This window comes from Leuciscus leuciscus (genome assembly GCF_965113295.1).
Source record: "Leuciscus leuciscus genome assembly, chromosome: 12".
In the NCBI taxonomy this organism is placed as follows: Eukaryota; Metazoa; Chordata; class Actinopteri; order Cypriniformes; family Leuciscidae; genus Leuciscus; species Leuciscus leuciscus.
Window position 1 is genome coordinate 1680687 of NC_138736.1, and position 14007 is coordinate 1694693.

General features: G+C 41.7%; 1 protein-coding gene across 1 annotated transcript in view; it reads right to left on the reverse strand.

Moving 5' to 3' along the window:
- Window positions 1-14007, reverse strand: part of LOC309510722 (uncharacterized protein) — a gene marked incomplete at its 5' end in the record, with an annotated part of 96917 nt that overhangs the window by 80317 nt on the left and 2593 nt on the right. The window contains one exon of the mRNA XM_082185592.1: window positions 10787-11054. Coding sequence (XP_082041718.1) covers window positions 10787-11054 — 268 coding nt within the window. The remainder of the gene's footprint in view (window positions 1-10786; window positions 11055-14007) is intronic.

The following is a 14007-nucleotide window of genomic DNA, read 5'->3' on the forward strand; positions in this document are numbered from 1 at the left end:
AACCACATAAAAAAGGGAACGAAGCGTACTGCGCATAACCCTTACCATAAATATGGATTTTTAGAAAGTGCACGAAACGAAAGTGCGTGTACTTCATTCTAAATCCAGGAAGGCCTGGTGAGGCCTCTAACCTGGTGACCCCAGCATGTGGGATTTCACAATGCGTGGGAGCTCACATTCAGGAAGGCCTGATGAGCCTGCATCCTGACATGTGGAAGCTCACAACCAGCGAGGCCTATACCCTAGCGACCACAGTGAATGGGAGTTCACATTCAGGAAGGCCGGATGAGGCCTGTAACCTGACATGTGAAACTCATAACCAGGAAGGCCTAGGAGGCCTGAAGCCTGGTGACCACTGAATGTGGGAGCTCATACTCAGGAAGGCCTATGAGGCCTGAAACCTGGTGACCACAGTATGTGGGAACTCACATTCAGGAAGGCCGGATGAGGCCTGTAACCTGACATGAGGAAGCTCATAACTAGGAAGACCTGCGATTTTTTTTTATTGACCGACGGAAACGGCTGACTGTTTGGTGGCCCGGAGAGCCAAATCCGTGGTGCGCCGCAGCTCTGCCATCGCGTCAGGGGGCAGGCCGGCCCCCTGATCGAGGTCCCGCAGCAGGTCGGCCTGGTAGGCCTGAAGGACCGCAAGGGTGTGCAGAACCGCACCTGCCTGACCTGCTGCCGTGTACGCTCTGCCATTCAAGCGTGATGTTGTTTTCAGCGGCTTGGATGGCAGGGTTGGAGCTCCCAGTGACGATGGCCGACCAGAGGCGAGATAGTTAGCCAACGTCTCGTCTACTGGCGGCATCGACACATACCCGTGCTCTGCGGCCCCCTCCACAGCAGCGAAACTGGCTCGCTGATGCAAATGAAGGCGCGCAGAGAACGGGTTCTTCCATGCCTTCTCGATCTCAGAGTGGAGATCGGGAAGGAATGGAAGGCTCGTCCGAGCCGGTGGCCTACGGGTGGGGAGGAACCGATCGTCCAACACACCACGAACAGGTTCCTCCCGGACGCGCCTCCACTGCAGCTGCAGTCTGTTGGTGGCGCGCCCCATAACGTCCACCAGCTCAGCGTACACTGGGCAGGAGGGCTGAAGTGGTTCAGTCTCAACCAGACTGACATCATCAGCAGCCAACTCCTGCCCGGCCCGAAGAGAACCAGTTACAGATCCATCAGAGAGAGACAAAACATCTTCCACATCGACCTGTAACTCACCCTCGTCAGCTGGCAGATCATCCGTGAGGTTAACGCCCCTCTCCAGCTGATCTGCCAGCTCCATCTGAGAGCCCCACGAACTCAAGCGCCGCTGAGCCTCAGCCCGAGCGGGACCAAAACCGCGGGGTTCAGATGCCGCGCTCACTTCCCTCGAGAAGTGAGACAGACGAGAGCGGAGCGTTCTCAAAGAAAAACGCTCGCAGTTTGCGCAGGAAGCTCCCTCGAGAGCTCCCCGCGCGTGCTCTTCACCCAGGCAGAACACGCACAGATCGTGTGAATCCTCCGGTGTCAGAAATCTGGGACACGGGTCGGCACACTTGCGGAAGGTATTCCTCTGCTTCTCTGTACGTTTCATTTTCTTTGATTGCACTCGAGAAAATACTCTATTCAAACAAAGCAGTCCCTGAAGACGAAAAGATGTTGTCATGTGTGCAAGGCTCCCCTTTATACATCCAGGTCGTGCGTTAATCATTCAAGCTGATGATTCATGGGCTGTCGCCGGTCAACATGATTGACGTGAGTTGATACTTGATTTCAGACACCTGTCACGCCTGAGGCGTTCCCCATAGCGTCATTCTGACGTAGTGTAGAGTTCCCTTTCGAAAGGGAACGCGTTTTACGTGCTACTTAAGAGTCGCTGTCCATTCGCGAAGTGCTGAAATACAACCTTATATGGAATCGTATTCTGAACGTTTAGCCTTAATTATTAGGTTTAACCTAATAATCATCATCTGTGGATTAGCAATCAAGACAAGTCTAAAGTCTACATTCAGGCAGAGATAGCCTACTGACAAAATGTATGAACAAAAAGACAAACAAGAAAAGATACCTTTCAAAAAAGATTAAATTAATGTAGGCCTAATTTTAGAGGCGAAACAAAGATGTTATTTTGAACAGATTTAAAGGACACCATACAAATAAGGGAAAACAAAACATCTGGGTGGACATTGCAAACTAACTGCAACCCGGGGTGTTCAAAGATCAAGGAAGGAGGTCCGCAAGAAATGCCCAATACATGGCTGGTTTTCGTGCACGTCAGCAAGTCATTGACCGATTTTTTTATTTATTATTCATCCATATTTTGCCCAGTCTTTGAAGTATATTTCCCACATTGCTTCGTTCTTTTATGATTTTATTTTGTTCATTAATTTAATTTAGATGTGTATTTTTTCTTCCCTTTTTTATTATTTAATTTATACATTCATTAAAAAAAAAGTACAATAAAGTGTACAATAAAAAAGTACAATCAAAACCTTATATTTGTACTCACTTTGCAGTGTAATCTGTTAAATCTAGATAAAAGTGTAATCTGTCGGTTGTCCTGCAGGTGTCCTCATAAATCTGTCTTCTTACGATGCACTTGGGGATGTACGATTACTCCAGAGCACTCGTAGTTCTACGAAGATTTTCAAGTGCTACTTAAGCTACGATGCTTTTGGGAAACAGACCGTAATATTAAGATCAGTCGTACGATCGTTTTTACGATCAACTTAGGCTTACGATGCTTTTGGGAAACGCAGCCCAGGACTGTTTTTCACTTTAAAATAATTGCCCAGATCACAAGTAGTTCCTGCATAGTGACTAGGTAACACTTGAGTAATTAGTGATGCATTTTATGGCTATATTCAGAGTAAAAATGATGACTTAATTTGTCAGTTAGTTAATAGTAATGAGGCTAATCTCATTCATTAATTATTGATTACCTAATAAGGAAACTATCTCCCAAATTTGACATTACTTACTGATTAGTTAAGCTTGTTTCTACATTAGTTAATAGTAGTAGCTGTGTTAATGTACTACTCATTAGTCCTGCATGACTTCATGCATAGTTACTTATTAATGAAGGACCATTATTATAAAGTGTTACCGGTGGAGTCTTGATATAAGGTGTTTAATTAGATCAGCATCACGAGAGGAATCAGGTGTACTAAGTTTTATTTTTCTAGATCAAATGGTTCAAAAGTTCACTTCAATGTAAAAATAATGAACTGTTTGGTGTCGCTATAGAGTTTGTCCTGGACACTCCAAAGTTTGTCCAATTACTGTTCTTTACAATCACTACAAGTGTGCCAAATTGTATATTTTCCTACTTACGGTTCATATGGCTGCCATTGACTCTCATTGGGGAAAAATTATAAGAAAACGTACACATTTAAAAATTTTTACCCCGGTGTAGAGAGTGCATAAACCTTCAACTCACCTGGAATTCGTCAATGTATCAACCTCACAGAAAACCTTCACAATTCAGCCGGTATCTGCTTTTTTTGTAAAAAAAAATAATATTTTTTTATATTAACAACAAAAAACCAATATTAATATTTGTTTATAAACAATTGCTATATTTTTTTTTATCCAATATATTACCATATGAGTTATATTATGCCCTGTCAAAACATTTCAAACAAAAAATGTGCTATTAAACATAGATATAAATACGAATACGAACCAGCAGTCTGAAGATGGTCTAGTTGAATAAAATTGTGCTCAGAAATGATGCTCTATTTATTATTGAATTAAGGCCCTCCCAATCAAATAAGTCTTATCTGATATCTGTAAAATAAACATCAACTGGACCATTACTGTCAGGGTTATGTTTGTTTTTGATCTGGTTCCCTGTTCTGGGGTGCGTTTTCCGTATGTCGTTAACTCAGTTCGCTAGATTTGATTGTTGGCGATATGGCATGATCTTGGTTAGTTTGGTTCTTCGACTCATCCTGGACTTGCTGTCATAGCAACATGTGTGTAAGCTTAAACCTGTTTGCGAGCAGCTTATTTCATGCAAACAAGATTAGATCTGATGCGGGAAGTCCTTTAGCGCAGCGCGATAGTACTTTTTGATAGATAATGTTTTTTTCTCATTTACATAATTAATTTGTTGGAATAATACATTAAATGTTCGACTTGTCGGAACGGCACAAACTGTGCATTGCTCTGCAGATTTTTGCAAGTGGCACTTTCCTTTACACTATTAGAGAGAACTTGGTGAAAAGTGTTGTCTGTCGTGCCATTCACAGAGTTTACCTGGTGCTGAATCTGTTTTTAGGGGTATTTCCAAGCCACTTAAGACCCAAGGTTGTAAAGCAGATTTAGTTTTTTGCCAACGCAGCTAAACTATATTATCATTTTTAATGAAGATCATGCAGTCATGACAATGCCAGTAAGTATGACTTACAGTATGTGTCCCTCAGGCTTCACTAATGTGATTGGTGCCAAAGACTGCACACACGAAAGGGGGTTCACAATGTAAATGTGCAGGCAAGTTTCTATTACGATTCTTAATATTCCAGATTAGTAATATTATATATATATATATATTTTTTAAAGGAATAGAATAAAAAAAGTATGCAGTGGACTGACCAAAGTCTCTTAGATGGTGTGTAACCATATCACAAATGTGGAACTTCTTACCATGTAATCAGATAATTAATGTGTGATCTTGTGATCAGGATGTGATCTGTGTAATTTTAGCTTTGTTTGCATGCCACGTGTTTTGCAGGAATAGCACGAATGCTTTGGTCTCAGAATTTTTGCCAAACTGTCTAGATAACTTTTTTCAGTAATCACCAGTTTTATTTATATTAAAATAAATAACATTGGCCTGCACTTTTTGTGTCACTTTCTGTCTTTTTAGTGAAATAGTCTAGGACTGAAAATGCTACAGAGACAAACTTGCAGGAAAGTACAATTTTATAAAATATTTGTCAGAACGAGACATTTAAAACACTCCAAATACTTTTGCTGCTAGTTCAGTTTACTTATTGAAATGAGACAACATTTGATTTCATTACACTCTATTTACTTAAAATTGTTAAAGAATCATGCTTTTGAGTTGGAATAACATGAATCATGTTTTGTTGACAGCTGAAACTGTACAGTCGATTTCCCAGCATGCTCCGCATGGGATTGAACTGGGATGCTAAACTTGAGATGCTAAACTCAAAACATCCTCCATTACATTCATGTTTGTCAGTATAGTATGATCTTACAATGCAAATTATCTTACAAAACACTTTGTTAGTGTGAAGTTCTTTCAACATGTACATGTTAACAGGATTTGAGTTAAATTCAGGTACAGTTCAGGACCATTTACTGATCAATGTAATAATTGTTATGCTAACATTTCAATTATATAATAATGTCATTATTTATGTTCTTATATCACAACACTTTTCCTGGCATACAAGGACAAATTATTCAAATAGTGTAGTTTTGTCATGTCGGTTAGAAAAGGATGTGTGCTCAATGTAAACAGTACTCTTTTATTTGTGCAGTTCTGGTTGTGTCTGCTTTCTCATTCAATAAGGAAGAAATGTAGCGCTCAGTAAACACAACATCAGCACAATGTAAACCTTTTCAAGACTTTGGACATGCAAATTAATCTGTCAGTAACGGCAGATATAAGGGATTTTGAAAAGGCTGTTTCAAGCATTGTAATTTTTTTTTTACCATTGTTTAATAAAATAATAATAATAATAATAATAATAATTATTATTATTATTATTGTTGTATTTAAGTGTGGAAAAGTTTCTGTCACTGCTTATAGGTTTGGAATTCTTTTTCAGTTTTTTGCCTGACTTGACTGTATCCTGCAAAGTCTCCTCCTTTCTGATGTTATAGAAATGGCCATTAGGGCTCTCTCTCTCTTTACTTCAATGTCCCCCTTCGCTGCTCCTCCATGTGTGTACATTTTACAGCCCTCACTTCATCGTATAAAGGCAGTGGGTTACGACTGTTCTTGGATCTGTATGTCTTGAACCGGGCCTTTCACAAGCTTCCGTTTAAGATATTAAAGCAGAACAATTCCCAGAAATACTGATGTATTCGTTACATCATAAGAAGAATGGCATCTATACTAATATTATTATATTATATATTATATTATTATTATAAACTCTCTGTTTATCCCGAGGTTTACCGCAGTCCGCCGGATCCAGGCTGTATCCAGATCTGATGAAGGACCTGCGCCTGGACACACACACACACTCCAGATCTGATGAAGGACCTGCGCCTGGACACACACACACACACTCCAGATCTGATGAAGGACCTGCGCCTGGACACACACACACACACTCCAGATCTGATGAAGGACCTGCACCTGGACACACACACACACTCCAGATCTGATGAAGGACCTACACCTGGACACACACACACACTCCAGATCTGATGAAGGACCTGCGCCTGGACACACACACACACACTCCAGATCTGATGAAGGACCTGCACCTGGACACACACACACACTCCAGATCTGATGAAGGACCTGCGCCTGGACACACTCACACACTCCAGATCTGATGAAGGACCTGCGCCTGGACACACACACACACTCCAGATCTGATGAAGGACCCGCACCTGGACACACACACACACTCCAGATCTGATGAAGGACCTGCACCTGGACACACACACACACTCCAGATCTGATGAAGGACCTTCACCTGGACACACACACACACACTCCAGATCTGATGAAGGACCTGCGCCTGGACACACACACACACTCCAGATCTGATGAAGGACCTGCACCTGGACACACACACACACTCCAGATCTGATGAAGGACCTGCACCTGGACACACACACACACTCCAGATCTGATGAAGGACCTGCACCTGGACACACACACACACTCCAGATCTGATGAAGGACCTGCGCCTGGACACACACACACACTCCAGATCTGATGAAGGACCTGCGCCTGGACACGACGACAACGCAGTCCTGAAGTGTCAGCTAGTCTCTCCCCTGTGAAGGCCTCCTTCCCTTTACCTCTGTACAGACAAAACATTGTCAAATAATTCCATTCACATGGATACGCGGAAGTGATAAATTCGGAATTATATATTTTAAGGCCAGACAAGTAATTTGTTGAGGTTAATTTGTAAAGAAAGACTGCTGTGACAATATATATTCAAACGCGCATCCCTATAGACTAAACACGTCAAGATGCTGATTAGACAAGGCAAGGCAAGTTTTTGTTGATCTTGTTGTGGAAAGTGAAGATTTTGCAGCATGAACATAAACAGAAAATGAAGAGAGCAGAGATTGATACATACTCAGGTCAGATGTGTCTTTTGATTTGCGCCATTTTCTCTCCGCTGCCCTGAGTTCGGTCCGGTGTTTATGAAGCACCTCAGATCACCAGGGGTTAGAGGGCGTAGCACGTGCTGGCCTGGAGGAGAAAGGGCAGATATTGTCTAAAGAAGATGTTAAAATGGAGCACAGATACCTTTGTTGCGGTATTCACATCCAGAGATGCAAATTGTGAGGGTGAGGGAAGAGAAGATGACACAGCAGAGGACAGATAGGAGGGAGAAAGTGAGCGCAGGTTTCATCTGAAAGTGACTGGTAAGGGGGTTGGTGGTGCATGGGTAGAGAGTTGTAGATTGAAAGTAATGAGGAAATGATCAGAGACATGGAGAGGTTTCACCATAATGTTGTCTGTGATGCAGTTGCGTGTGTAAACCAGGTCTAGTTGGTTGCCTGATTTGTGATTACCTGTGGTGATGAGCCGTTTGAGATCGAATGAGGCTAGGAGAGAAATTAAGTCTGTTGCATTCAGTTTCTCTAGATGAATGTTGAAATCACCAAAGACTACAAGTGGGGTGCCGTCCTCAGGGAAAGATGACAGCAGCACATCCAGCTCCTCTACTAAACTTCCCAGTTGACCTGGGGGGCGATATATGACTACAATATGGATCTTAATTGGAGTTGTAAGTGTAATAGCATGATATTCAAATGAGTTGTTATTGCATAGAGAAGAGAGAGAGTTTAGTATTTCCAATTGTTAGAAATGAGAAGACCTGTACCCCCACCCCTCCCCAGACTAGCGATGGGTGTGAGAGAAAGAGAAGTTGTTAGAGAGAGCAGCAGGGGTTGCTGAGTCTTCTGGACGAATCCAGGTCTCAGTCAAGCCCAAGATACTAATAGTAGACTGAGATGCAAAGGCTGGAATAAAGTCAGCTTTATTGACTACTGACTGACAATTCCAGTATGTGGTGCTGTAATTCTGCCACAGAGATACAATAAAATTGGAGAAGACTTAGAGCATGCGCATAAACCTTGCGCTGTATATACAGTGGGGAGAACAAGTATTTGATACACTACCGATTTTGCAGGTTTTCCTACTTACAAAGCATGTAGACGTCTGTAATTTGTATCATAGGTAGACTTCAACTGTGAGAGACGGAATCTAAAACAAAAATCTAGAAAATCACTTTGTATGATATTTAAATAATTAATTTGCATTTTATTGCATGACATAAGTATTTGATACATCAGAAAAGCAAAACTTAATATTTGGTACAGAAACCTTTGTTTGCAATTACAGAGATCATACGTGTCCTGTAGTTCTTGACCAGGTTTGCACACACTGCAGCAGGGATTTTGGCCCACTCCTCCATACAGACCTTCTCCAGATCCTTCAGGTTTCGGGGCTGACGCTGGGCAATACGGACTTTCAGCTCCTCCAAAGATTTTCTATTGGGTTCAGGTCTGGAGACTGGCTAGGCCACTCCAGGACCTTCAGATGCTTCTTACGGAGCCACTCCTTAGTTGCCCTGGCTGTGTGTTTCGGGTCGTTGCTGGAAGACCCAGCCTGCTTATGGAAGATCCCTGCGGTAGGCCCTGCCTAGAAAGGGATGGAACCATTACCAATGCAGAGACGGATTTGAATTTGCCCACGGAAAGACACAGGTTTACCAACAGGGAAACCTTACAGTGGAAGAATACACATATGGTATTACCAGGAGGGAATCACAGCATATGGGGCATATAGCCCATACAGGGGCTGACCGACTGGGCATTCACACGAGTACTAGGCCTGGCGTCGGATGCCCCATCGCGTCTAACTCCCGAAGGATGCTTGGAGGAACTCCATCCAGGGTTCTCCAGGCGGGGAACTCACCTGTAGAGCAAATTAGACTCTTGTATCCCCCATGAGAGGGGAATGGCATTGCAGGCAGGACACCAAGCCAGCCTTTCCAAATTTAACCTGTTTGTACTGTACCTCACACATGGGAAGAAACCGGCTCCACCATGAGATTGTGTAATTTTGAGTATGTGCTGGGTGTTGCCCAGCCCACAGCTCTGCAGATGTTTCTGACAGAGAAACACCACACACCAACGCTCAGGAGGCGGCAACACTCCTTGTAGGTTGAGCCCTCACCCCAAGGGGACACGGCACACCTTGGGACTGATACGCCAAGATGATGGCATCCACTATCCAGTGGCCAACCTCTGTTTGGAGACAGACTTTCCCTTCTGCTGATCTCCAAAGTAAACGAACTGTTCAGAACTTCTGAAGCTCTGTGTGCGGTCCACGTACATACGCAGTGCACAAACAGGACACAGCAACAAACGGTCTGGGTCTGCATGGGTGGCGCTTGCAAGTTCACCACCTGGTCCAGGAAGGGGGTTGTGGGAACTTTGGGCACATATCCGGGTCGGGGTATCAGGATTTCATGCGAGTAAGCCGGTCCAAATTCCAGGCATGTTTCGCTGACTGAAAATGACTGCAGGTCCCACATCCACTTGGTACATGTGATCGCAGTCAGGAGTGCTGTCTTGAGAGACCGGGTCTTAAATTTAGAGAGATATTTCTGGGTTAGTTTGTTTTTTGTTTTGTTTGTTATTTTGGCCGAGCTCTCCCCTAAAGCTATTGCTCTTATTTTCATTATTTATTTATTTTATACATTTCTAGTTTGTCTATTGTGCTTTTGTGCCTTTTTTGCCCAATTTAAACAGAAAGTTAAAAGTTAATAATGGTTGAATTGGTGGTTGTGTTGTTGATTCTGGGACACAAGGTTGGAAATCCTTGTTCTCTCCATGGTTTTATTTTCTTTCTCTTTTTTGTAAAATGTAATTCTTTACTTTGTTACCTCCTCATTGTAAATATCCAAATAAGCCTCTTTTTTATCCAAAAAATTACAATACAACATGCAATGCTGTAGTAATTTACTGATGTAAAAAGCAGAGATATAAACAAAGATGTGTAAATACACAAACCCCTGGATCAAACTGGGTCTAATAGTCAGGTGCATTTAAAAAAAAAAAAAAAGTGCAATATTAGTATTGCTCAGAAAACAGAAGTTTGATATTTTGCTTGTAGGGTCAGTGGAGTGTGGCGTAACATCCTCTCATTCCACTTAATCTGGCAATGAAATCAGAAAACAATTATTAAGGCAATGTACACATAGTATAAATACAAATGTCTACACATGTCTCTCTACTTGTACTGCTCACCTGAAAACACCTCAATTTCACACAGATGAAGATATTCATTGCGCCCAGGTATAATAATGCTGATATATCGCCCCTTAATAGGATTAAACTAAAAAAAAAAATTGTTTCTCCAAGTGGAATGGACACAACAGCTTCAGCCCTGTGAAGACACAGAGTAACTGAGAAATAGAGAGGGGCGTATCAAAACGGCATGAAGCATATTAAATATACTTCAGTCAAAGAAGTTTGTATTAAAAGGATTTATTAAAAGTAATCATCTTATTTAATAATTTTCAAAACATTTGTGAAAGAATTAAGAGAGAGAGACAATACTTACAGCTCATTATTGTTGCCATTATTTTCCAGGCTGTTGCCGATACGGATCTGAGCACCATTTATCCTCTCTGCAATATTAGTGATGCTAACCCTGGTTACCTTGCAGTTTTCCCCCAAGTCAACTCTCCACCAGGGGTCCCTGTCCGCATTAGTATGACTGCATGACCCAAGACTAAACAGTGAATTCCTGTTGCCTTCAACAGCCTTTTGAGCTATTGCATAATTGTATATGGAAGACTGGACAGCTGTGGATCCAAGAGCAAGATTCCCTGTTTAACATAAAATAATAAACAATAACTTTTAACTTTTTTTTTACTTAATATACTCTCAATATACTGGGCAAAATAATGCTCAGTTGATTTCAGTTTTTCTTTTTTAATAAATGTGCAAAAATGTCACCAATTCTGTGTTTTTCTGTCAATATGGGGTGCTGTGTGTACAATAATGAGGGAAAAAAAATGAACTTAAATGATTTTAGCAAATGGCTGCAATATAACAAAGAGTGAAAAATGTAAGGGGGTCTGAATAATTTCCATACCCACTGTATATATATATACACACACACACACACATTGAAAAACCTCATAAACACTCAGGCAGGCAAGATAGGCGAGAAGTGGTTTCCATAGGACAGCATCTCTGTCCCAAGTTGAGACACTCTCACACTGTACCCCTTCTTTTAACTTCCAGAAAGAAGGAGGGGCATACTGAGCATGTGCAGTAGGAGTGTCATGACTCCAGCTCATTCCTGATTGGAGAAATCAGCAATGTTGCAACTGTCCCCACTCTCCCCCTACATGTGTAAATTAAATATAGATGAATCTTTATTAAAGCTAAAGTTATTCAGTCAAGAGCAGATTTGAGCGTTTTTGCCTTTAGTTGTTTATTTAATTTCAGTTGACATTTTAAGTGATGAAAATGATTATGGTTTTAGTTAACTATAATAACACTGTTGTAATGTTTGATCAAATCATCTTACTTGGTATCGTGGGCGTAGAATACGCAGGATAATTAAAGTTAAAATTGCCCTTTTATTAAAACGTAAATTCGTGCCACGCAGTTTTTCATTGGACAAGAGTGTACACATAGAGGTTTTCATGTGGTTATGTGTATGTATAAATCTAGATTAAAAATTCAGAGAGACAAGATACAGTACGTGACATTTCCATGACAATCAGTCACTCAGGTGTGATACCCATGCTCACAACGCGCTTTATCCAACATTCAGCGTCAAAAAACATTCTCCTTTTCCACTATTAAGTTAAGCAGTGCAAGTTGCCTTGGCATGTGGTATCCATATTGTGTTGCACAATGATGAATAATTTTCTACATATTTAACAATTATCAAGCTTTGTTGGCTATTAAAATATCAGCTACATTTCTAAACAATAGTAGAAACAACATTCGAAAACATGGCATTGGTCTTCACGGCAGGGGTGGACCGGCCATCAGGCTGAACGGGCACTTTCCCGGTGGGCCAACGTGCTTTCTGGGCCGATGCATCTCATACTTATATATAAATATATTTTTTAATTTTTTTTAATTATATATATATATATATATATACACACACTCACCTAAAGGATTATTAGGAACACCATACTAATACTGTGTTTGACCCCTAATTCTACGTGGCATTGATTCAACAAGGTGCTGAAAGCATTCTTTAGAAATGTTGGCCCATATTGATAGGATAGCATCTTGCAGTTGATAGAGAGATTTGTGGGATGCACATCCAGGGCACGAAGCTCCCGTTCCACCACATCCCAAAGATGCTCTATTGGGTTGAGATCTGGTGACTGTGGGGGCCATTTTAGTACAGTGAACTCATTGTCATGTTCAAGAAACCAATTTGAAATGATTCGAGCTTTGTGACATGGTGCATTATCCTGCTGGAAGTAGCCATCAGAGGATGGGTACATGGTGGTCATAAAGGGATGGACATGGTCAGAAACAATGCTCAGGTAGGCCGTGGCATTTAAACGATGCCCAATTGGCACTAAGGGGCCTAAAGTGTGCCAAGAAAACATCCCCCACACCATTATACCAGCACCACCAGCCTGCACAGTGGTAACAAGGCATGATGGATCCATGTTCTCATTCTGTTTACGCCAAATTCTGACTCTACCATCTGAATGTCTCAACAGAAATCGAGACTCATCAGACCAGGCAACATTTTTCCAGTCTTCAACTGTCCAATTTTGGTGAGCTCGTGCAAATTGTAGCCTCTTTTTCCTATTTGTAGTGGAGATGAGTGGTACCCGGTGGGGTCTTCTGCTGTTGTAGCCCATCCGCCTCAAGGTTGTGCGTGTTGTGGCTTCACAAATGCTTTGCTGCATACCTCGGTTGTAACGAGTGCTTATTTCAGTCAAAGTTGCTCTTCTATCAGCTTGAATCAGTCGGCCCATTCTCCTCTGACCTCTAGCATCAACAAGGCATTTTCGCCCACAGGACTGCCGCATACTGGATGTTTTTCCCTTTTCACACCATTCTTTGTAAACCCTAGAAATGGTTGTGCGTGAAAATCTCAGTAACTGAGCAGATTGTGAAATACTCAGACCGGCCCGTCTGGCACCAACAACCATGCCACGCTCAAAATTACTACAGGTTTTCTACTAATACAAAGCTTAATGCTAAATCCTGAAGTATCCCTTTAAATATAAAAGTATTTTCTACTGACTGACTCACTCGTAAAGAAAAGTCTTTGTCTCCATCTAATGGCATAATAATGTAACTTCTGTTGCTGTTCATGGTCAGGGACAAATTTTTCCAGTGGAAGGAAGACCTTTAGGGATTTTACTGCATTAAAGTTGCATTGATACATATTTTTTGGCTTAAATATTTGTATTTTGTTGTAACCATTTTATAAAAGCAATAAGGTACTCGAGGCTAGTGCTGTATCGTGAATAAGTTAAAGCTGAACAACGTCTCTATGCAGCACAGCCTCTTGTACCTTATTACTTATATTGCTATGCAATGAGACATTATGTAATGAATGACTGAGACGGCAATAGACCAGAGATTCTCCTTGTTAGAGTCTGATGGTGTCTGTAATGTTTTGATACAGGTCAATTCACCAAAAGCCAAGGTATGGCGAACTCAGATGACGTCATCATATCCTATTCCCTCGACGAGACGACAGGTGGGTGTGTGTGTGTGTGTGTGTGTGTGTGTGTGTGTGTGTGTGTGTGTGTGTGTGTGTGTGTGGTGAGTCCAAAGATG